The sequence below is a fragment of the Thalassophryne amazonica genome, chromosome 15, assembly GCF_902500255.1.
Source record: "Thalassophryne amazonica chromosome 15, fThaAma1.1, whole genome shotgun sequence".
Taxonomy (NCBI): domain Eukaryota; kingdom Metazoa; phylum Chordata; class Actinopteri; order Batrachoidiformes; family Batrachoididae; genus Thalassophryne; species Thalassophryne amazonica.
The window spans coordinates 29225486-29251447 of record NC_047117.1 but is presented as its reverse complement, the minus strand read 5'-3'; the positions used below and the strand labels follow the sequence as shown (position 1 = coordinate 29251447).

At 41.8% G+C, this 25962-nt stretch overlaps 1 protein-coding gene across 1 annotated transcript in view; it reads right to left on the bottom strand.

The window, feature by feature from the left end:
• pdcd4a (programmed cell death 4a) overlaps positions 1-25962 on the bottom strand; it is a 48775-nt gene that overhangs the window by 6090 nt on the left and 16723 nt on the right. Inside the window, exons 2-8 of the mRNA XM_034188339.1 lie at positions 15082-15384; positions 14698-14795; positions 9602-9715; positions 7776-7997; positions 5527-5624; positions 4546-4660; positions 1949-2056 (exon numbers count right to left, since the gene is read on the bottom strand). Coding sequence (XP_034044230.1) covers positions 1949-2056; positions 4546-4660; positions 5527-5624; positions 7776-7997; positions 9602-9715; positions 14698-14795; positions 15082-15384 — 1058 coding nt within the window. The remainder of the gene's footprint in view (positions 1-1948; positions 2057-4545; positions 4661-5526; positions 5625-7775; positions 7998-9601; positions 9716-14697; positions 14796-15081; positions 15385-25962) is intronic.

Below are 25962 nucleotides of genomic sequence, written 5' to 3'. Positions count from 1 at the left end.
CTAAGGGCCCTTGAGCAAGGTCCTTAATCCCCTAGTTACTCCTGGTGTGTAGTGGGCGCCTTGCATGGCAGCAGCCTCACATTGGGGTGAATGTGAGGCATTGATGTGTAGGCGCTTTGAGCGTCTGATGCAGATGGAAAAGCGCGATATAAATGCAGACCATTTAACTCATTGAGTGCCAGCCATTTTCAAAGTTCAGAACATCCCAGTGCCAGGATTTTTCAGCATTTGAGTGTTTTTTTCAAGACCCATAGAAAATTGAGTTCTATGTCCATGTCAACAACAAACATACCAAAAGAAACTTCAGACTTTCCTTTATCATCAGAAAAAAACGTTTGTTTGTACCTCTTTCCATTCTTTAGTAATTGTCTGCAGAACATGGGTGGGTATCACTATAAATGCTGATTTCTGACAAAAAAACTGAGAAAATTGGCTTTTTGTGACAAGCAACATTTCAAGGAGAAAATGTCTTTGATTATAATTGTTTTTGCTTCAGTGACATCTCAAACATTATGAAAAGTGATCCTACTGTATAATGCACCAAAAAAAAAAAAAAAAAAAAACATCAGGGGAGGGACTCCGTCTGTCTCTTCTCTCAGCAGCGCGTCTTTTCCCTCTGGCTCCTACGTATCGGACCTTTTTATTTTTTTCAAAAACCTGATGGATCTGAATCACGTGTGCTTGCATGAGCCTGTCGACTGCGTCATTTGCTTGTAAGCAGCTTTTGTGTGAGGTGTGTCGTGCGCTCTGCGTTTTTTCATTCCAAGGAAAAAGACGGAACGACTGGAGCCCGCGACTGCATCACAGTTTGACAGCCAGCCAGGTGGAAACCAGTCGGATTAGGAGCGGTACAACCGTAAGACGTCCGCACAACGGTGGAGAGCGAGCCGCGCTCCGGTCCACACTCACACTGCTACCACCCACAGAATGGGTTCCCTTGTGATTACAACTCTAATTTTTTTTTACACAAGCTAGATCAGCTGATTACCCTGCCCCCCCATAAAAAATGTAATTGGCAGGATAACCCGTCTTTGGCACTGAGCGTTACTATATGAAGACGCATTTAAGCGTCAATGGCACTCAATGAGTTAAGCACTGCAATAACAGCAACGAGAAACATTATTTTAATCACTGAAACATTAAAAATAACTTCATTAATTCTAATTTAGCTTTTTTATTGCTTAAAGGGTTACAATTTAAAAGAGACATTGCATCCACAATAACAGCATTTTAAAAGGAATCATTATATAAAAAAATAAAAATTCTGAATTTATGGTTATATATGTTACTGCAACATTTAATTGTGCAAATGTGTCCACAAACTGTCCTGCCAAAAACAAAATTTAAAGGATAAGATCCCTTTCTGAAATGTGTGACAAATATTATTTAACGTGACCTGTACCGCCAGTTAGCATGCTAACTTCTCTGTAAGATGTCCTGTGAATCACTTCAGGGGTATTATCTGGTTACAAAAACAGAACGTTTAGATTTAGAAGTGTTTATTTCTTCTCATCTATTTTGGCCCAGCCTCGCTGGCAGTATAGCATCCGTGATCTCGTGGCTGCAAAACGCCCACTCTGATTGAAAATGAATGGCAAATAGTCGATTTGCCTGTTTCATTTGCCCGGTTATCAAATCTGGCTTCTGGACTCCTGCATGCTCCGAGTCAAACAGTACCAGGCTGACTGCAAGACGTGTCCAACATAATCTGGCACCTCTATCCTTCAAAAACAGAGACGTGTCGCTCTGAAATAAAAGCGGTGTCTCCACATTTAAAGCAGCAGATATGGAAAGAGGTGGTTGCTTAGAAACCTGAAAATGTGCTGTTTTTCCTGACGTGTCTGTGGGCTGTTTTTTGGCCACAAAGGTCCATATCCGTTTTTAAGACACCTGGAGGTCTGTGTATATTAGCTCGCCCATAATGTGTAGAAGACGAGCTTCTTGATACCTCATAGACCAGCTCATGGTGGAAGTGCGGCACCTCCAGATCCCGCAGACAGTGCTCCGCCTCAGACACGTCCCCTGATGTCAAATACTCCTGAAGCAGAAGGTTCATCTAGAACACAAACAGAAAAAGAGAAGTAAGACTTGGGTGCTTTGTATCACTTCGCTAACTTCGTGAAATCAGACATGAAACAGTCGCTGGAGGAGGTCTACATGTGTTAATGCTGTCGGAGAAAATCTGCTTTGACATTGTCTAACGTTGGTAGAAATTCATCATGCGATGGGAATTTGTCATCCTGCGTTATTAATTATATACCCGTTTTTCTATCAGAGGGCCCATGGCTCTCCACGCGAAATTCTGCCTGAAGAGGGGGTGGGCCGATGCACAAGCATGGTTGATATCATGTACATCAGAATGCCAATTTCAATAAAACCACTAATCTCAGCACAAATAAAAAAAATACAGAAGAAACTCACAAATTATTCACCTGACTGTCATTTTCTCATTCATTAAATGTGTTCCTTGTAATTTAATTAAATTTCAGATGGGCATTTAACCAACTTTCTTCAAAAAAAAGAGGGTGGGCTGATGCTTGGCCCGGCGCCCTCCGATGGGCAAATACAGTATTTAATAACTTGTTTACATATGTGCTGCATGTGAGGAGCTCAACGTTTAAAGCTGAAGCAAGAAACAAAAGTTAAGCTGAGCAGAAAACACACAAAGCTACAGTGTGACACAGTTACATTATAAACGCATCAACATGATGCAGAAGCTTTTCACAAAACCACAGAACAACGGCGTTTGTGCATCATGTGTTTGTCGACTTCTGTGTGGAAGAGCAGTCGTGCTGAAGATTTGTGTCTTTTCCAGGACAAACCAACTTCAAACATGCATGCAGCTTTAGTAAAGCGTCTCCATATTTGTCGGTGTTGTAATGTTGCAAAAATTCTGTAAGGACTATGCCACTGCACCTGCACTTGATACTGTACATCTGTGGCTGCTCAGGGGCGCCCTCTTTGGGCTTGGTCATACAGACCAGCAACAGCTGGATTTTTGGGCTTTAAACTCGTGTCCACCTGATGGAGACGTGCTGACTCACTGTGACTGCACAATGTTCACGTCTAGTGCACAAGATGATTGGGTGCCACAGACTTTACACATTACAATATTACAATATTTCATTTATGCACTGAACAGGATGCGGGGGTCGGCTCATTGGGGGAACAATCGGGATGTGCCTACACAATCAGACTGCGCTGAATGCTGGTGGGTGGCCATTTCGGATGCCAGTTCATATGCCATTGCAGCTAGCAGTCACATCAATACGGCCACTGTACGAATATTCCCGTTCGAAAGCAGCACGACAGTAGTGTGTTTGTTCTCTACATTTATGCTGGCCCTCCAATTTGGCATATTTCCCTAAGTGCCACACGAATGCTGCCCGAGGAATTCAAATGCAGCACGACTTGCACAAATGTCATTTGAATCCCAATGTGTACAGAATTCATGCGAGTCGTGCTGGAGGTCAAACGCAGTTTGACTGCAGGTTGAATTGCACGAATGACATTTGAATATCCATTCCTACGGCAGCACGAATGCGCTACGACTGACTCATCACCGTTCGGATGTTTCCCAGCACAAGCGACACACGAATATGATAACTGCTGTTGGAATGCTGTATGAGGCATTAGAGTGCAGTTCGAATGCAGCACAAATGTCATTTTGTGCAATTTGTGCTCTTGTGTGACGGGGGTATGAGAAATGTTGGTTTCTCAGAATGCAAAAACTGGAAAACCACACCCTACATTTCTGGGTCAGGTTCAAAACTTCTCAATCGCCCCTCGTATCTTGTTTGTTACTGAAATATTATATATTGGAGGCAGAACCTTTCAGCTGACAATCATACACACGCATACATACTGTATGTCAAACATTCGGACACAGAGGAATTTATGTAATCTCAGAATTATCTGGGGTTTAAAAAAAAAAAAAGGATGTGGCGAAAATGACTTGTACCAGCAGGACGGTGTCAGAGGAAGAGAAGCAGGAATTCACACGGAGGGGGGAAAAAAGTGTTCATTTAAGCAACCAACAGCATGAGTCAGAAGGAGTGAGCACAGTGACTCCTCCAGTTCAGTACAGATTTAAAAACTAAAAAGGTTTTCACTGAAGCTGTAAACAACCAGGCAGGAAGTCAAACCTGGACAAGAATTCTGAGGGTCTACTGGGACTCGCACATTTTGTGACTCATTGAATCACTCTCAAATCTGTCAGTAAACAGAAAATGTTGTGTAATTTATAATATTACAATATGGTAATAAATTGCCTCTGTAACTATCCCACAGGAGCGCAGACAATTCCAGAAAATCAAGACCATCTGAGGAATAATTGTGAGCAAACACAAAACTTGGAGTGCACGGGGCGTTGAATGTCTCTGTTAAAGCCTGATGTGTGCCATGTGTGCACTGTACCCATAATGCATTTCATGCTTTCTTTGTTAACATACCGTGAACGTAAAAACAAATGTTTTGCAGTGATGCGTTGTTATTTATCAGTCTTAGTTTAAATTAGCATATTCTTGGAGCTTGTTCCGAGTTTACCTCTTTGATGAGATGTTTGACGGGTCTGAGGCCTCCGCCCACGCCCCACACGTTGTCAAGACGAACCATCTCCCTCTTCATTGACAGGAGCACGGCAGCACGGTCCAACGCCACTCTGAGGAATGACCAGAACATAAGCTGAAGTACAAGTTTCCAAGACACCGTTTGAAGAAAAACTATATAAAATGCAATGCTAAAATACCCTCAGCTGTATGAGCATTGTCTTCTTTATAATTTGCAGCTGTTTAATTGGTATCCTAGTGCAAAAAATAAATAATTACACATTTATTATTTACATTAAATGTTAAGATCCTATTGTCTTACTTACAATTTGTACATGTTCAATAAAGCCCCTCTATCAATAAACTGATCAAACAATATTTACGTTTATGAGCTTTTGACAAGATCGTAAGTTAGCAGAAGTTAGCATGCACACTGATGTCCCCAAAATGTCATTTAAATTTCTCTAGAGGTTGTTATCAGGTTACAAAAACAGCATTTTCAGTTTTAGAAGTGTTCATTTCTTGCTAGCTTTTACATAATATATGAGAAACATGTTTATATTCACTCATAAACAAAGTGGGTTTGGAGTGCCAGAGAGACCAGCCAGTGACATCATGGTGCCACTCTACTCTCATTGGCTGTCACCCCACCCCTCAATAAAACAAGGATTTGCATGATTCATAGCATAAAAATATGAAAGAATGTGACATTTTAACGTCTTAAATACCTCTTAAAATATGTCAAGGTTAGCCGAGTCTTCGCAACACCCGATAGCCATATTTGATGGTCTCGTGTAAAAAGCCACATGTACATAGATTTCCTGTGTTGACTGTTTTTTTGGGGGGTTTTTTTGTATTCCAAAAAGGCAATAAAGCAGTGTTTTACTCCTACTCCTGCTCCTTGGGGGTGGTGGGTGATGGTGGGTATCAGCCTCTTTTTTTTCTTAAACTGAATTTTTAACTTTGATTTGTGCCTCACCTCGCATGTTCACAGTCCACTTTGCCCTTGTAACAGTCCAAAAAGGACATGGGAAGTGCATGGTCTGCTATGGCTCTGGCTATAAACTGGCCCAACATCTGCAATAAAGGGGGCAAATTGTTAAATTAAGGAGTTATGAGCTGTGCCTCCACATCCTTCAGCTTTAAACATGTACACCAACATGTCAACATGAAGACATAATTCATCTGTACTGAAACCGTTTGGAGTCGTGCACCATTTGAGGACAGCAGTGTTCCACCATAAGCCTCTCAAGCGGTTCCAAACAGTCCAACACAAACTTTAAATAATCCAATCCAAAATTGTTCTCAATCAACTTGCAAAAACAGTCAGATAGTTCAAAAACAATCCTGATGATGTAGTCTGCAGCTGATGCCACACATTGACTTCTTCCTATACACACTGCCATCTGCTTTCCACAGTCCTGCAAAAAATCACAACAGAAATTTGTCCAGCTCTTCATCAGACAGCTTCAGCTCGAGATGTCTCAGCGAATACGGCAAATGCTTCTAGATGGCTTGCGGTGCACTGGATTTGTTTTTTTCTTGTGTGTGTTAGAACAATGAGCACCATCAATAACCTCGTTCAAATAGTCATCTGTCACGACCATGTTTGTTTTTAAGCCAAGTGCCATTGCCACTAGTGAGAGCGAGAGGTGGTTATGGAGTGCAATGGTACAAAATGTATGGAACCAAAATTGCAAGGTAAATGGAATAAATGATCAGTATCACATGACATACAAACCACCAGTCAAATGACAAGCAACTATTTAAGTGTTATAAAATAACAAAAAAAAAAACCCAGTCTATACACAGATTTTTCAGAGACACTATGAAAACAAAATGTCACATGCTGCACTGTCACTTGCTGGACAGTTTGGGTATGTGCATCAATATCAAATTACAGACATAAATGACCCCTTCCCATTGTGGCCGTCCTTACAAATGACTTATCGTGCTGCCATGTTGTGAGGCAGAGAACATAAACAGAGTGAGCGTCGGTGAGCCATGAAGCGCCAGTTAGCACAGAGTGTGGTTAATTCATGTGTGGTGTTCAGTTGCACAAACAGTGACAATGCAAACAAAGGGTCACTAAAATTTTTTTGACATCCTGAGAGTCGTGACACACAAGGAAGAAGGACAGAGGAACTTTCAAGCAAGTGATGGTGACTGTAGTTAGTTCAGATCAACAAAGCAAATTTCAACCTGAAGATTTATCTCAGGTTTGAATTTTTAAAAATGTTCTGAAATGAGCAAATACATGGTTCGGTAATTTAGTTATTGCAAGTGTTAAAAACAGTGAAATTTGGCCATTTGATTCTCCATTTATCACTGCATTCCCCGACCCATCTGTGACCATCAGAAACATTTGCATAAATTATTTAGTGTGTTGAAATAGCACTTCAGACAATGTGAAATTTAGCTCCGTTGTTGATCTGTTGTTTTGGATTTGGCATTTCTGAGACCATCAAGATCAGTTTATATATCGTAAGGATCAAGGCCATCAATCACCTTCAGCTTCTCACTGTCGCAAGCTAATGTAGCTTCATCCAAAGAATTCCAACACCGTGTGTGGGGCATCAAAACAGAGGTGTTTACAGCATTTTTAAAAGATCTTTCAACATTTCCACTTTCGCTTTATAGCGACTTGCCCAACAATAGCATTACGAGATGCATCATGGGTAAGACAGAAGAATGGAAAGTGGTCTATATTTAAATGCTACAGTCAGGGGGGGCAGCACAGTGGATTACTGGTTAGCACTGTTGCCTCACTGCAAGAAGGTCATGGGATTGATGCCCACCTGTGGCCTTTCTGTGTGGAGTTCGCATGTTCTCCCCGTGTTTGCATGGGTTTCCTTCGGGTGCTCCGGCTTCCTCCCACATCCAAAGACATGAAGGTTAGGTGAACTGGAGACTTAATTGTCTGTAGGTGTGCGTGTGGGTGTGAATGCGTTTGTTTGTCTATATGTGGCCCTGCGACAGACTGGAGTCCTGTCCAGGGTGTCCCCCGCCTCACACCCTATGACTGCTGGGATAGGCTCCAGCCTCCCGTGACCCTTAATTCAAGTAAGTGGTTGGAGATGAGTGAGTGAGTGAGTGAGTGAGTGAGTCAGGGCAGGGTCTGTATGTGCACTGGCACATACACTGTTCGCGTCTCAAGTATCCTCGAACGTTTGCACAAGTCAAGTCATAACTGTTTCTAGTGGATCTGGATGAGTTTCTCTTCTGTACCTGAGGTGCTTCTGGCGTGTCCAATATGAGGTCTGGAAGCTCTTTGAGTATTTTGTCGAAGGCGCGGGCCATGTCACTTTGCGACAGCATCTTTCCCGACAGATCGGACAGCAGGCGGGATGTCAGCTCTCTGTGGCTGGCTTTGCCTTCCAGGGACAAGGACACGGCCACAGAGGAGAATTCATACTTATGAGGACCAAGGTTGAGCTCTTTCAACAACATCTGAAACAAAGATACAAACAATCAGGAAATTTAGACTTCCTTCAAATGGCCAAAGAGACCATTTGTTATATGAGCCCCTTAGAATGAAAGATTACATGAATGGCAACTATTCTCAAAATGTATTTTTCCGATTTTACTTTTCCATTACGTTCAAGACATTATAATAATAAAATGAACTCTGATACTTCAAGCTGACTTTGAGTAGGATCCCATCAGTGATGCGTTCACATGCTGTGATCAAAGACAGACCAATTCACCCTAAGCTGCATTATGAACACGTTGAGAAACTGAACACGGAGAAAAGAAAAAAAAAAAAAAGACCACACAAATCTTTTGAGTCAGTGTTGGATTCTCAGTGTTCCACTTCCCAACATTACAATAAAGCAGTTGAATGTGAAACACTTGTCAGTTCTTCACTGCAGTACATGAATGCACCACCTAGGAAAATACTAAATCCATGCGAGCTATGTAGCAGTTGTTCTCGGCAACAACTTACAAAAAAAGTGAATTTCCTTCTCATTCTAAACTGTACTTTCAAAGAGATTACATTATGAATTTACGGATTTTTAAATGATATACTTATCAATCACTTGTTTGTAAAAAACAGTTTTTATTTCAACTATTTGATGAAATAATATTTGATTTGTACATTATTTTTTTAAATCCCTCTATCCATTAAAATGTCAATTATTACACTGCAATTTAGTTTATTTATTTAAAGATTAATGTAGACATCAGGAATAATGCTGCCAAAAAACGGGTACCAGCATGTCACACCAGAATTATTTTCCTTCATACATACCTTCACAGTGTGCTACCACTATGTGACGTTTCATTGAAATCCACAAAACAGTACAAGAGACACTGCACTTGCAAGACTCATGGACAGATGTGTCCTATATACACCCTTAACATTTTTTTATTGGAGGGTATGTAAAGTCATATCTAAAGTGTTGCTTTTTTATTGCAAAATTGATAATTCAACTAAATTCTTCATTATTTCTGTGACACTTGTGGTCCTGTGTAGTTGTCACTCATTTAAAGTACAACACAACATGCACTTTGACTGCCTAATTTCTCAAACACTTTACAATAAACAATTACTACAGTACACTTATGCACATCAACATGACCCATGTGGATGCAATACACAGTGCAAAACGTTTCGCACTGTATAAGAACATTCTTTAAATACACTATATATCCTTTAAGTATCATCTGTAAATTAGTCTTCAAAAGAGAAATCACTTCAACCTCATTAATATGTATATTTTTTACACATAAATCCCCCAAAATCGACAGTGCTTCTACTGTACAAGAGGTACATATGTTGTAAATATGAAGTGTCTACTTACAGAGTGATCATGTGTACATGAAACCATTATGACTGATGACTGTCATGCCATCTTTACTGCAGCAGGACATAATGTTTGCGCACTCACCAATCCAGTTGATGTTTTTTTTTTTTTTGGGGGGGGGGGGGGGGGGGGGGGGGGAATACTTGCCAGAAATGCAAATTCTGTGCTTTAAGCTTAAAGGTTAAAACAGCCAGTGTGCACCGTTAGGTGAACTGCAATGAAAAGGCTTCAGGCTAGGTTGTGTACCTGGACTTCTTTGGTGTCTCCATGTTCAAAGTACTCCTGCACAATTGGGTTCACCATCTTTTCCAATTCCTTCTCGTCGACCTCTGGCACCACTGTTGCATAAACCGTGTCCCCCTTTGAAAGGACAAGCACAGCATTGGGAAAAGAGAAATGGACTGCATTTATATAGTGCTTTTCCATCTGAATCAGACGCTCAAAGCGCTTTACAATTATGCCTCACATTCACCCCGATGTCAGGGTGCTGCCATACAAGGGGCTCACTCACACCGGGATCAACAGGGAATTAAAGGCCTTGCCCAAGGGCCCTTAGTGATTTTCCAGTCAGGTGGGGATTTGAACCCATGATCTTCTGGACTCAAGCCCAACACTTTAGCCACTAGACCATCACCTCCCCTGAAAATGCACCTCTACACAAACCAACACACACGGTGAATGTCACAATCAATACACTCAACATCCCCACTCAACACTTGGCCTTTGTGAATGTCAAGAATGTGAGAAAACTAGTTGTGCTACAGAGAAAAGTCAGGAAACACGGACAAAAGAATAGTCTAAAAGCAGATTTGAAGATTGCAAAAAGCCTGACGTGTTCATTCATGTTCCTCCTCTTTGTTCATGATCTTAGTCTGCTGACTGTAGGTGCCACCAATCCCCATCTAAAATACAACCCCAACTCCAATGAAGTAGGGGCGTTGTGTCAAATGTAAATTAAAAACAGAATACAATGATTTGGAAATCCTCTTCAACCTATATTCAATTGAATACAGCACAAGACAAGATATTTGCTGTTCAAACTGATTAACTTTTTTGTTTTTGTGCAAATATTTGCTAATTTTGAAATGGATGCCTGCAACACATTTATTTACGTTTTACACAACATCCCAACTTTATTGGAATTGGGGTTGTATGAACGCTGTTCTCTTTAGTGTGTCCATTTACTGTTAGATGCAGGTAGACGGTTGCGTCCTGCCCAGAGGAATCACACTCTACTACATTCCACTGTGGAGGCGTTGCGTCCTGGTGGATCTGAACGTCTTCCATTTATGGATGATAGAGGCCACTGTGCTCATTGAGCCCTTCAAAGCAGCAGAAATGTTTCTGTACTCTTCCCCAGATTTGTGCCTCGAGACAATTTTGTCTGAGAGGTCTACAGACAATTGCTTGGGCTTCATGTTTGGTTTGTGCTCCAACATGCACTGTCAACTGTGGGAACTTATATGTAGACAGGTGTGTGCCTTTCCAAATCATGTCCAATCAACTGAATTTACCCCAGGTGGACTCCAATTAAGCTGTTTTATTCTTTAACAAATTAGCAAAAAAAAAAATCTTAAACACAAAAAATTGTCATTATGGGGTATCGTGTGTTGAATTTTGAGAAAAAAATGTTTTCATCCATTTTGGAATAAGGCTGTAAATTAAAATGTGGAAAAAGTGAAGTGTTATGAATACTTTCCGGAGGCACTACACACACACACAAATGTCGTTGCCGGAAATGTGTGCCATGTACTTTTGTGCCCCACTGTTCCAGTTCACTTTTAACCCACTAACAGTTCCCATCCAGATATTTCCACCACATCCAAGGACAACTCATGCTGGCTTTACTAAAGCATTATCAACTTTTTATTCACAGAAGCTCTATTCCCACTGTGCAATCACAGCCAGACCACAGCAGAGGACAAACACACCCGGCCTTCATTATCACACCACATGTTTGCTTGATAACACAGTTAAAGATTGAAAGGAAAATAAATGCTGACTGCAATGGGACTGAGCCACCTGGGTGTAGTGACCATGTGCACAATCTTGTTTTATACACCCTTGTCTTTAATATTATATATTTTACATGACCAACCCGACCCAAGTTTAAAAAAGTTTTTAAAAAAATTCCATATTCACAAAAAAACATAGCACCAATGTGTGATTTTGTCCAAAGATTTTTTTGACAATAAGTCAGAGTTACAGAGTACATAATTCATTAGTGATATAACCCTAATTCCAGTGAAGTTGGGACATTGTGTAAAATGTAAATAAAAACAGAATAAAATGATTTGCAAATCCTCTTCAACCTATATTCAATTGAATACACCACAAAGAAGATATTTAATGTTCAAACTGATAAACTTTCTTGTTTTTGTGCAAATATTTGCTCATTTTGAAATGGATGCCTGCAACACATTTCAAAAAAGTTGGGACGGGGCAACAACGGACTGGGAAAGTTGATGAATATTCAAAGAACACCTAATTGGAAACAGGTAAGTGTCATGATTGGGTATAAAAGGAGCATCCCCAAAAGACTAAGCCATTCACAAGCAAAGATGGGGTGAGGATCACCACTTTGTGAACAACTGCATGAAAAAATAGTCCAACACTTTAAGAACAATGTTTCTCAACGTTCAATTGCAAGGAATGTAAGGATTCCATCATCTACAGTCCATAATATAATCAGAAGATTCAGAGAATCTGGAGAACTTTCTGCACGCAAGTGGCAAGGCCGAAAACCAACACTGAATGCCCGTGACCTTCAATCCCTCAGGTGACACTGCATTAAAAACCAACATCATTGTGTCAAGGATCTTACTGTGTGGGCTCAGGAACACTTCAGAAAACCATTGTCAGTTAACAGTTTGTCGCTACATCTACAAGTGCAAGTTAAACTCTACCATGCAAAGTGAAAGCCATACATCAACAACATCCAGAAACACTGCTGCCTTCCCTGGGTCTGAGCTCATTTGAAATGGACAGACGCAAAGTGGAAAAGTGTGCTGCTGTCTAATGAGTCCACATTTCAAATTGTTTTTGGAAATCATGGACACTGTGTCCTCTGGACAAAACACAAAAAAGACCATCCAGACTGTTACCAGCGCTAAGTTCAAAAGCCAGCATCTGTGATGGTATGGGGGTGTGTTAGTGCCCATGGCATAGGCAACTTACACATCTGCGATGGCACCATCAACGCTGAAAGGTACATCCAGGTTTTGGAGCAACACATGCTGCCATCCAAGCAACATCTTGTTCAGGGACGTCCCTGCTTATTTCAGCAAGACAATGTCAAGCCACATTCTGTATGTGTTACAACAGTGTGGCTTCGTAGTAAAAGAGTGCAGATACTAGACTGGCCTGCCTGCAGTCATATGGCCAAAATAAAGTTGATATACGACTTTATATTAGTGTTTAATAGTAACTACGCATGTATGTGCTTGTGTACCTACAGACAACTCCTTAAAATAAGCATTCCACCAGTGTTTGACCGCTCGTGGTCACATTACCAATAGAAAGCTGACACGACTGTATGGGTGTTTTCTTGTATCTTTAACCAAGTAATCAAAATAGCCCATCTAAAAGTGTTCAACCTTTCACAGTCACAGGATGTGTGACCATTAGTGTTTCCTCACAATACATGCATCTTTAACCAATCCCTTGAAATAGCTATTCCAAATGAGGATGACTTTCCAAGGTCACACAAGGTCAAATGCTATGTCACTAATAGATATTTGGCAACATATTAGTGTTTTACAGTACCCATAGGTTTAACCAATTCCTCAAAATAACCATTCTAATTAATCCCAACACACTGGTATCACAGGTCCAAATTTTGACCTTTGTTAATCACTTTTTCCCCAAATCAGTCTTTCCTGACCCTCAATATGACCACAGATGGGACCATAACCCGTTGCACTGCTCCAGGATCCTTGTGCTGCACTATGGTGACACATTCTGACACGAAAAGGACGATAATACGAGGGCTGTCAATAAAGTATAGGTCCTTTTTATTTTTTTTCAAAAACTATATGGATTTCATTCATATGTTTTTACGTCAGACATGATGGAACCCTCATGCGCATGCGTGAGTTTTTCCACGCCTGTCGGTGACGTCATTCGCCTGTGAGCACTCCTTGTGGGAGGAGTCGTCCAGCCCCTCGTCGGAATTCCTTTGTCTGAGAAGTTGCTGAGAGACTGGCGCTTTGTTTGATCAAAATTTTTTCTAAACCTGTGAGACACATCGAAGTGGACACGGTTTGAAAAATTAAGGTGGTTTTCGGTGAAAATTTTAACGGCTGATGAGAGATTTTGAGGTGATACTGTCGCTTTAAGGACTTCCCACGGTGCGAGACGTCGCGCAGCGGTCCCAGGCGCCGTCGTCAGCCTGTTTCAAGCTGAAAACCTCCACATTTCAGGCTCTATTGATCCAGGACGTCGTGAGAGAACAGAGAAGTTTCAGAAGAAGTCGGTTTCAGCATTTTATCCGGATATTCCACTGTTAAAGGAGATTTTTTTAATGAAAGACGGGTCAGCGCGTCAGGACGCAGCCGGCGCGGTGCCGGTGCAGGAAAAACACCTGTGTTGATAACCATTTGTAAAATCCAGGCGGCTTTTGATGGCTTTCAGTGGAGTGAGTATACGAGAAATTGTTTAACAGCTGGACATGTTCCAACTTGTCCTTAAGGCTTCCAACAGAGATGTTTTTCCTGTGGCGGAGCGTCGCGGCGGCTGCGAGCCGACGCTGCAATCCGCCCGCATGTCTTTCATTAAAAAAATCTCCTTTAACAGTGGAATATCCGGATAAAATGCTGAAACCAACTTCTTCTGAAACTTCTCTGTTCTCTCACGATGTCCTGGATCAATAGAGCCTGAAATGTGGAGGTTTTCAGCTTGAAACAGGCTGACGATGGCGCCTGGGAGCGCTGCGTGACGTCCTGCTGTGTTGGAAGTCCTTAAAGCGACAGTATCACCTCAAAATCTCTCATCAGCCGTTAAAATTTTCACTGAAAACCAGCTTAATTTTTCGAACCGTGTCCACTTCGATGTGTCTCACAGGTTTAGAAAAAATTTTGATCAAACAAAGCGCCAGTCTCTCAGCAATTTCTCAGACAAAGGAATTCCGACGAGGGGCTGGACGACTCCTCCCACAAGGAGTGCTCACAGGCGAATGACGTCACCGACAGGCGTGGAAAAACTCACGCATGCGCACGAGGGTTCAAGCATGTCTGACGTAAAAACATATGAATGAAATCCATATAGTTTTTGAAAAAAATAAAAAGGACCTATACTTTATTGATAGACCTCGTATGTCACTGTGTAGCATGCGGTGGGCTCACCTGAGCGGATTCATCATAGTTGGGGTCCCGTACATCTGGCTGCTCATCTTCATAAACTACCCCAGGAGCACCCCAAACTCCTTTACCACCCGCCCCACCTAGGACACAAAAAGAGCAGCAAATAAAATGTGAGAACATCTTCACTTTAACAAATATGTTGAAGAAAGGACAGAGTTAACCATTTTTCATTGCCGTTTCTGTACACTGTATCTAAATTATAGGTCACTGTCAACTTAAAATTTTCAAAAGGTATTAATTTGACTTCATGGCTGGACGTGGCCACCCCCCTAGAAACAAAAAGCTTAAAAACAGCAGAAATGTTTGTGGACAGCCAACACTAATAACCAACAGCTTTTAGCAGGTTTATGTGAGGTGCTCTAGTACCTTTTTTTGGCAGTCCTCTGCCTTTGCCTGTTCTGGATTTGCGGTCATGGGCAGCGACTTTACCCTTGGGACTGTGTGGGTCACTTCCGGCCACTTCTCCTGATTCGGAAAATGACTCGCTGGTGGAACTGCGGGACGAAGTCTTGCGCACACGACGTTTGGCCTTTGCTTTGAGCCGAGCCTCGTGGAGAGCTTTTTCTTGGGGTGTCCAGTTACCGTTCAACTCCACCTCATTCAGCGGGTCGTCCTCGTCGCTGTAGGCACAGTCAACCTCCGCCTGATTGTCTTCAGTAGAGAGCATTGCTGTAATCGGGACAGGGTTGATTAGAAATCATCTAAATCCTATACAACAAAAAGTGACAAAGGGACATCTGCAAGACACCCTTTTGTCACAAATCACTCCTAGAGGCACTTTTCTGGAAAATAACAGGCTGCAAAACTGGAGCAGTCAATTCATTTCTGCCAGATTTATTTACTGTGCAAAGTAAGATGTACCATCAGCTGTAACACTGACTGTTGAACATTATTTGTTCACTGTCATTCATCTACATTTAAAAGGACTTTGTTACTTTCAATTACAGTTGGTGACTTTACTTGATGGCAGTTGACAGAATTGATCAGAATTAGAATCATCTTTATTCACCAAGTATCAAAGAATACAAGGAATTTGACTCCAGTTTGAACTGTACTCTCTGTACAAGCATGTATAAATATACACTAAATAAAATAATTCACAATAAAAGATTGTGCAAATAGAAATGTGCAAATAAAATATGTAGTAAAAAATGTGTGCAAGAACAAACGGAAACAGACTGAAGTTGTACATGAGGTACATGAATTAGTGAGTGTTTTGGCAGGTTAAACTGTTCATCAGTGTGATAGCTTTTGGAAAGAAACTGTTCCTGTGTCTGGTTGTTTTGATGTACAGAGTTCTGTAACGTCAACCAGAGGGGAGGAGTTTAAACAGTGTGTGTCCAGGGATTGAGGGTTCTGCAGAGAGGTTATCAGGTCGCTTCCTGGTCCTGGACCGGTATAAGTCCTGGATGGAGGGCAGGCTGGCTCCAATGATTTTTTTCTGCCTTCCTGACAGTTCATTGAAGTCCGTGTCTGTCGTGTTTGGAGGCAGAGGGAAACCAAACAGAGATGGAGATGCACAAGGCAGACTGGATGATGGATGTATAAACGATGGTGAGCAGTTCCTGGGGCGGGTTGAACGTCCTGAGCTGTCTGAGGAAGTATATCCTCTGCTGTGCCTTTTTCCTGATGGAGTCTATGTGGGAGGTCCACTTCAGATTCCGGGAGATGGTGGATCCCAGGAACTGGAAAGTGCCCACAGTAGACACAGTGTTGAGGATGGAGGGGAGTGATGGCGGGTTTCTCCTGAAGTCCACTATCATTTCCACAGTCTTGAGCGGGTTCAGCTTCAGGTTGTTCTGACCACAACAGAGACCTCTGTTCCACCTCCTGTCTGCAGCCTCATCACCATCCTGGATGAGTCCAGTGATGGTGGTGTCGTCTGCAAACTTCGGGAGTTTAACAGAGGGGTTCCCTGAGGTACAGTCATTCATATAGAGGGAGAAGAGCAGTGGGGAGACCACACACCCCTGGGGGGTGACAGTGCTTATTGTCCGTGTGCTGGATGTGATGCTCCCCAGGCTCACTTGCTGTGTCCTGTCCATCAGGAGATCCACTGAAGTGGGAGCTGGCAGAGAGAGGTTGGCAAGTTTGTGGTGGATAATATTGGGGATGATGGTGTTTAACGCTAAGCTGAAGTCCACATACAGGATCCTCAAGTATGTACCCGCAGAGTCCAGGTGCTGCGGGAGGTAATGCAGTACCATGATGATTGCATCCTCAACTGACTTGTTTGCCCGGTAGTCAGTTTGCCTACCGGGCAAACTCTTGGCTTCATAGTGGAGTAGAGCGGAGAAGGATATTCTTTTACCAAAACACATGAAATTGAGGCTTGTATCTTAGATGTACCTTCTGGCAATTTGTAGCTAACTTTCAGGTCTTCTTTAAGAAAATCCTCCTCTATGCCACTTCATCATGAAGTTGTATAACTGGTGATACAAAATACAAAGCTTGCACGTTGCATAATCTCTCCACTCAGAGCCACATAAGCCTATAACTTCTTCTGGGTTGTCTGGGTATCTTGGTGGCTTTCCTCTCTTTTCCTTCCTGAACAGTCACTCAGTTTTGAGAACTGTCTACTCCATGCAGATTTACCATAGAGTGCCATACTGTTTGTATTTCTTAATTGATGTAAATAAAGTCTAAGACATATTCAATGGCCAAAAAACCATAAACTCTGCCAGGGTATGTAAACTTTTGAGTACAACTGTCTGTATAATATATATATGTATGTATGTATACACACACACACACACACACACACACACACACACACACGCCTAAGCCAACATCGTATAAACCGGACACTTGCACTCACCGGACAAACGCAAAAGTCCCAATGTCGTTATATATTTTTCCATGAAATAAAGCTTGTATATACTGAACATTCTGCCCCATCTCAGTGTGTCCATTAAAACTCCACACATATACCAGACCTGGTGCCTAAACAAGACAGGCCTTTATTTAAGGCCCCACGATTATTAACAAAATGCTGCTTGCTGTCTGCACTGTAATACAGTATTAAGGTTCACATGTCCCTGGGTGTGACAAACCAAAGACAACTGCTCTAGATCAGAGCCCTCTGCGTGGCTACAAACTCTCTCCGGAGCCCGGTCGAAACGGCGGAGACCGCAAGGGCTGTGATCGGTCACTTTTTCACATTCACTTCTTTCTCTCCCTTCATATTTTACAAGTTTTTGCAGTGCACACAGCAATTACATTTCGATCATGGATCAAAGAGGAACGTTTGGCAGAACATTTTGCTAAATGACCTGTAATTCATGGAAGGAAACTGCATGTACTGTAATGCTGGTTTGGAGGTTGACAATTGTACAAAAAAGTGGAACTCAAAGGACAAACTGATCCAGAAAAAGACACTGTTCCTGCAGTAAACTGCATTACGACACCCACCAACATGATGTAGAACTTTAAAAGTGTCACACGCACATTGACATCATTGCATGGATACAAAGCTATGGAGTTGGAGAAGCATAAGTCAGGCTTCAGGATTTTAAGGTACCACTCCAAAGCAGACAGGAAAAACAGTGACTCGTCCAAATTTAATCTTTTTAATGCACATCATGCTGGGCGCTTATTTAATACAGGCAATTTTTTTTTTCAGACGAAGTTTTGACCTGGTCCTTAAATGAGGCAGGTCCCTATTCAAGGTGAAGTATTTAATCAGGGAAGCACATAAGCCTAATTGGTGCTGGGGATTCCCAGCATTTTCAGTGACCGAAGTAATCTACTGGATTTTTGGTACAACTGGGAGGACTGTCAAATAAGCAGTCACTTAGTTGATGAGTCTTACCTGCACCGAGAGGGAGCTTCAGCTATGACATTTTGGCTATCCAACATGCAGATGCCTCAATGTTGAGAACCCCAACAGCTAAAGAAGGCCAAGGGGTTGTCCACATTTCACCTGGCTGCAGCAAACTTTTACATTTGAGAAGTGGAGATGCACTGATTGTGTGGTGGATGCAGCAACACATGGGCCTGATGCATGCTCTCAGAACTGAGCTAACCAGTCATTTCCCAGCAGCACATCCCTGGTTGGCTTGCTGAACATGTTGCACTCCATAAATTTCTGCTGTAAGGATTTTGAGTTTCAGTCTCTCTATCAGTATGATGCAGCTTTTTCTGAATAGGTTACGAAAAATGCTGAGATGATCAGCTCGAACAAAGACCTGCAGCCTCTTCATCATGCATGAGTAGCCATCCCTGATCCAGACCAAACATCCTGAACTACGCGCACAGAGGACAGTGAAACAAAACTATCTTCGCTGCAAGTGTGACAACAACAAGCCAAAGGTCAGGTAACATCCAAAACAACAGTACTATTGGTTTAACACTCACCAGCTCTATCAGGAGGTGGAAGGTGAGTCACAGGGTCTGCAATAGTACAGTTTTTAAATAAAATGCTGGTAAATATGTGGTTACTCGTTCAAACCGTGGAGACTGAGACAACGACAACAACAAGTTGGACGTGACTGCTGCAGGCATGCAACGAGTGAGGAAGTAAAGGGGAACAAACACATGCTGCAGAAATGCTGACACCGGATTTTTTTTTTTATTCCTCTGACTTCTCGCGATCTGTTTACAGCAGGGAGGGCGGACCTGACTACATATGGCATCGCTGGGTCTATGACCAGTCACATGACCTGACCGTAGCAGGAGAGGGACACCACGAGAATGTCTGAGGGTGTAATGAATACTTGATCGTTTCTGAATGGGCCTAAATGGCAGTTTGAAGAGCCGAGTCCAAAACAGAGGGAGGACCGTAAACTGCTCACAGGCCACAGATCAAACCCAAAAATCTGTCTTCTCTCAGAGAACATGAAAAGCTGTGGTTCAATTTCAAAGCTGACAAAGAGAGTCAAAATGATGTTTTGTTTGTGCATTCTGCATTAATTCATTTCATTTTAACAAGAGGCACTTCTCTGCACAACACCCCACAAAGTTACAGGTGTTTTGCATGTATGTATGTATGTGTGTGTGTGTGTGTGTGTGTGGTGGGGGGGGTACAACAATTAGCATGCCTTAATTGAGAGAGTGGCGTCAACTCAGAACATGGTGCCATTTTGGTTCCAACTGCGCTGAACTACTGAATGAACCGTTAATGTTTTCAACATTTTTTTAAATCATTTAACCACATACAGCAACACAGCCAGGTACAGGTACTATCAAAATAAATATAAATATAGTTAAGCTATCAAATTTACAATGAATTATTAATTAATTTATGCTTAATTAATTTATGCTCCTGCAGCTCTGTGTCATGCATGACAGTTTTAAAGTTCTCCATCTCTGGATTATACTTTATTCTGGAGTAACCTCCAAATCACACGTAAGCTGTACAATTTACTTTTTCCGACTTTGTGCTGTAAAGTTTTTCTGATCCAATTTTAATCAGCGTGCGCACTGCAAAAACTATTAAAATATGATGGCAGACGAAGGAGCGAAAGCAGAAAAGTGTGAAATCACAGCCTTTTGCTGTGTCTTAACAGGTGCACGTTGCGGCTCCGAGGCTGAGCAGTGTGGGGGAAAAAAACGAAAAAAAAACAAAAAAACTGTGGGGCTTTTAATCAGGGAAATGACTCCAGTCCCACATGCAAGGGGTTTTAATGGAAATACATTGCGATCGGACGGGACATTTTATCAGATGTGAGCAAAAAATCTGTTGTACAAAATCAGTTATATACGGTGTTTATTACATGGAAAACAATAACAAAACTTTGGGACTATTTTTGTCTGTTGACTGTGAATATCTGGTTCATACGATGACAGTTTAGGTGAGTTTTACTGTACATGGGACTGAACAATAAGTTTACTTCGCAAAGCTTTGACAATGAATTCGGCTAATCATCCCACACGGCTGACGTTATTTTCCTAAATTTTTCTTCTGTTCAGATCTTAAGGGAATCTGTACATCTTGAAGCCCTTGCTGTGTCTATTTGTGCCTCCAAATGCCCATCATTTTCAGTGAATAAATAAATAAAATACCTGGATTTCCAGATGGCACAATGACCTTTTTTTTTGTTTGTTTTTCCGACTTGTCATGTCGCCACTCTCTCAATTAAGGCACACTAACAACAATAAAACATCTAACCGATGGTAGGGATCCATATTTTTGTTCACTTCTGATCCAATCCCCACACACACACACACACACACACACACATCTACAATCGCTTAGTCCAATGAAGGGTTGCGAGGGGCTGGAGCCTATCCCAGCAGTCATAGAGCGCAAGGTGGGGTACACCCAGGACAGGACGCCAGTCTGTCACAGGGCCACAAACAGACCAACACATTCATACCCACTTGCACACCTACGGACAATTTAAAGATTCCAATCCACCTAATCTGCATGTCTTTGGATGTGGAAGGAAACAGGAGCACTCGGAGGAAACCACGCAAACACGGGGAGAACATGCAAACTCCACACAGAAAGGCCACAGGCGGGAATTAAACCCATGCCCTTCTTGCTGTGAGGCAACAGTTCTAACCACTAAGCCACCGTGCTGCCCTGATCCAATCCAGATTATCTGAATTTGGATATCTGCCGATACAGTCTGCTTTATTATCATTATTGTTGATTTTATATGAGGATATTTTGTATCACCAGTTATGCAGCTTCATGATGAAGTGGAACAGAGAAGGATTTTCTTAAGCTCCATCCTGAAAACAGTACATGTACTCCTACCCAATTTTTGGGGTGCTGCTGTGGGAAAAAAAATCAAGCGTGCACTTCACGGGAGATGAGCTCCCCTGTCGAGTTGAGCTCGTTTACATGATCAGAATCAGATAACAGTAATAATCTGATCTCTTGCGTTTACATGCACTTCAGTAATCCGATAATCAGAAAAAACCTGGTTTACATTATTTCAGTTCATACAGTTGTGCTGAACTGTTTACATACACTGGCAGATTTTTTTTTTTTTTTTTGCCATTTTTCAGAGAATAAGAATGATAATACAAAAAAAAAAAAATTTCACTCATGTTTAGTGGTTGGATGAAGCCATTTATTGTCAAACAACTGTTTTCTCTTCTTAAATCATAATGACAACAGAAATACCAAATGACCCTGATCAAACGTTTACACACTCCTGTTCTTAATACCGTGCATTGCCCCCTTTCACATCATTGACAACTTGGGGTCTTTTGTGGTTGTTGTGGATGAGGCTCTCTGATGGTGAAGCTGCCACTGAACTTGGACTTTATTTACATCAATTACAAAGAAATACAAACAGTATGGCACTCTATTGTAAATCTGCATGGAGTAGACAGTTCTCAAAAACTGAGTGACTGTGCAAGAAGGAGAAGAGTGAGGAAAGCCACCAAGACACCCAGACAACACAGAAGTTATAGGCTTATGTGGCTGTGACTGGAGAAATTGTGCCCAGTGCAAATTTTGCATTTTGTACAGTGACATTTTGAATAATTTTGATAACAGCAATCAGTCAGTAATTTGAGCACCAAATAAGAAGATTGGCTGCTTTTCTCCATCTATCTACATGTAAATATAAACTGCACTCAAAACTCAGACATAAATTCTGAAAGTAACCCCATTTTCACACGATTTTCTGATATTTCAGAGATAACATCATGTACTGACTGAAGCTTCTCTCTCAGCAGAATAGAGGAGGTTTCAGCTGTGGGCAGCTCCACACCCTCCACCAGCCAAAACCATCAACAACCGATCACGTGTCAACACCTCCTCCTGCGCCTCCTCAAGAAGGCCGCATGCTCTCAGAGAGCAGTAAATTCAGGACTAACCCTTGGCAGTGTGCCAAACACAGAACTGACTAATCTGGGGGGGGGGGAAAAAGAAAAAAGAAAAATGAGGCAGCAGAATTTGGAGCCATTTGTCAAGAAAAAAAGTTGCAAAACAAGCAAGACAAATGCATCCAAAACTGAGCAAAGTGTAAGTGTTCAAAAAAAAAAAAACACACACACACAAAACAATAAACACACACACTTTTGCTGCACAGAGCAAATGTCCACCAGAGTGCAGAACACGAGGCTTAGCAGACCTCAACCAGAATAGTTCTCATTTCCTTCACAGCCCCCTTAAATACACCAAAGCAAACAAACAAAAAATCCATATGCAGGTCAGCAGTTGACCTCTGACCTTTACACTGCATGGGCGCTAACAACAGCCGTCGTGTCTGAGCAGCATTGTGGACTCTGGTGTCTGCGCTGACTGAGAAGGAGGTCAGTAGAGCAAAGAGTCTATTCCCTGCCCCCAGACAGAACTTGTTTCCTCCATTTTTAATAAAATATGATATTTGTCTGAAGGCCTCATCTCCCCATTGCAGAAATGTGTTTTGTCCCAGATGTATTTGTGAGTGGGCAAGATTTTCATGCAGTCATGTCAAAATAATAAAAATGTAACTTCAAACTGCATGATCAGTGTGGAGACGAGGTTCCAAGTTTTTATTAAAGAGACTACATTCAGAGGAAAAAAAGGCAACCAGGAACAATTTTATCAAGTTTGCTGAGGTGTGGGAAAAGATGTGAAATTGAGTGAAAAGGGCATGAAGGTTGCAGTGCCCGAGGAGCAACTTGGCCTAGATCTTCAAGGGATTCACCCTTGCTGCAAATGAAATCCCCTACAAATGTATAGAGGGGTCATCTTCATCACACATGGACACAAGTTTTGGCTCTGTGACCTTCAAAAACAGATTAAGGCCATTCATCATCAAACTAGTCTGGAGCTTCAAGACATATGTATCCTTACTGCCAATATGTTAATCCTAGGTTATTTCTTAAGATGGCCTTACACTGTGCGAGTTTTGGCCCTTTTTCAGCCGATTTTTCACTCGTGTGAGAATTTTTTGGATCGCACCGAGTTTCAGCTTAATCACGCGTCCTGCATCGTGTAGTATACATGGAGTAACGAGCTGCGTTTAACCTCTCACGACCACCTCCCGATCGGCAATTGTATGGTCGGATGAAAATCAAACCTGTTTGATATTCTGGTCGGCTGAATATCGGCACAAGTTTTACACTGGATGCACTTTCGCACAACTCAGCATTACACTACGAATAGGCAGTTGTCTTGAACTAGGAACTTTCTATTTTGGAAAAAAGTGCACTGACCACTTGGTCACCGGGTACAATAACATTAATTAGCTCGTTAGCTTCTGCTTCCTATGTGGCTTAGTCACAGTCATTAAACCGGGTAATACACTACAACTGCTAATCGTTTTGCTCAGTGCAGAGGGGGGATTGAGGAGGAGCAGCCGAGGAGGGAAGCTTTGCTTATGTTTGGAAATCTGACTTGTAACATCTAGTGGCAGAAAAAAACCCACCCACAGCACCTTTATGAAATAGAGATGAGAAAACAGCAAATGTGACTTGTGTCACTTTTCTCCTTCAGAGAGGCAGGGGGGAAAAAAAAAAAACAAAAAACTAGGACTGTTGACTGTGCTTCTCTAATCACAATCTGGTGCAGCTGCAGAGTAACATGGATAAAGTGCAAAGGGAGGCGCACACAAAAGATTAAAATTAATCAGATGAATGGATGAGCTTATGATAATGAGTGTTTTTCCCCTCCCAATGACCGTTTACGGCTCGTCAGGTTCATAAAGTCGAAATGCAAATATGTGTGAAGGAATGGGTGGGCGGGGCCACAAAAGAAGAGTGAGCAAGACAGAGTTGAGTATTTACTCAGCAGGCCACAAAGAGATCCAACTAGACATTTATGGCTCTTATTCTTAAGACGTGTATTTGCCCCGCGTACAGTAGCCAGAAATGTTGCCCGATCAATGTTTTTTTATTGTTTTGGTTTCTGCACTTGATCCCAATCAGAGTCAATTGATACTGAGCATTTGTTGATATGCCCAGTACCAATCTGGTATTTGTATATCCCTCGATAATAAACTGCACAGAGCACACTGCAAGCACAGTCAAATCAATCCACTACACATTTGGCAATTCAACAGCTCTGCAATGCATCAAGAAAAACTACCTTCAATCCACACTGCTCCTCGAAGTGTTTTAGACTTTTTTTTTTTACAAAATAAACAAGCAGATCGATTTCATATGGATCTTCTAAATTACACAGGTTGCAATATTGTATTAGCAGAACTAGAACACTCAGTAACATTGATTTAAGAAGTAAATCCAAGACTGGTGGCTGTGTTTTTGCTAGAAAAATGCATTCTTCCTCATTCAAAAATGTCTTAATATGTCTTCATAAAGGAGGGGAGTTCTAAAAATAGCAGGAGTAAAACCCTGATGAGACAAGATGACAGGAAAAAAAGCACCTATTCATGTGAACAGTGGTACTAGATTGGCCATTAAGAAGTGTCCATCATGTACAATCCATCAAAAATAGAACTGGTGCAGACTTGAAGCAAATCAGAGCATAAATATACTTTTGAAGAAAGAAAAATAAAAGACTTTATACGTTGCACATTATTTGGGGTTTCCTATTATCACCACAGGGTTAAAAGTGCACACACAAGCAGGACTCAGAAATAAGGCTAGCCCAATTGTCTGAGGCAAGTAAAGTAAGGAACTTGAGCAGGTAAGCGCAAGGAGCTGCAGCCAGGCTGTAATGAGCTTTTTTTTCTTTTAATTGTTCACATGTGCTCTTTGAGCGGTATAGTTTTACTGCTTTGTGTACACGGTATAAAACGTTCAACAACAATCCTGCGTGATTTGTAGCTCGGCAACAATGGAGCACAACAGGAATCATAAACTGGCATCAGGTTTTGTTATATTGTGTGAGTGTGGCATCCAGTCACATTAAGTACCATTAAGTTGTCACACCTTGCGAGTAAACTTCTTCCTTTCTGCATCCTGTGCTTGACGCTGAAAAAATTAAAAGTTGAATTTTTTGTGTCTGTTTCGCATTGCCCTTTGCGTCCCTCACGGTACTGTGTCGTTAGGTTCAACTTGCCGTCATCATGATGCCGCATGATGCAGCTCTAAGCAGGCCCGATGTGAAAGGTGCTTTACTTTGGTCAAGTTGTTCATCCATATGTAACTGCTGACTGGGGTACTTAAATGCCGAAGTTTCAGACCTGTCAGATGTATGTCGATGATCTCATTGACATGATCCGCTGTACTTTCCAGAGAGGACTTTTTTGTTTCACTAAGATAACTGTGTAAATTATACAGACTAAGATTAGTGCTGCTATTGTGTTTCTGCAATCTCAAATAGTGATGGACTATAAATGGACTGCATCGTATAGCGCTTTTCCATCTGCATGAGACGATCAACCGAGGATCCTCTGG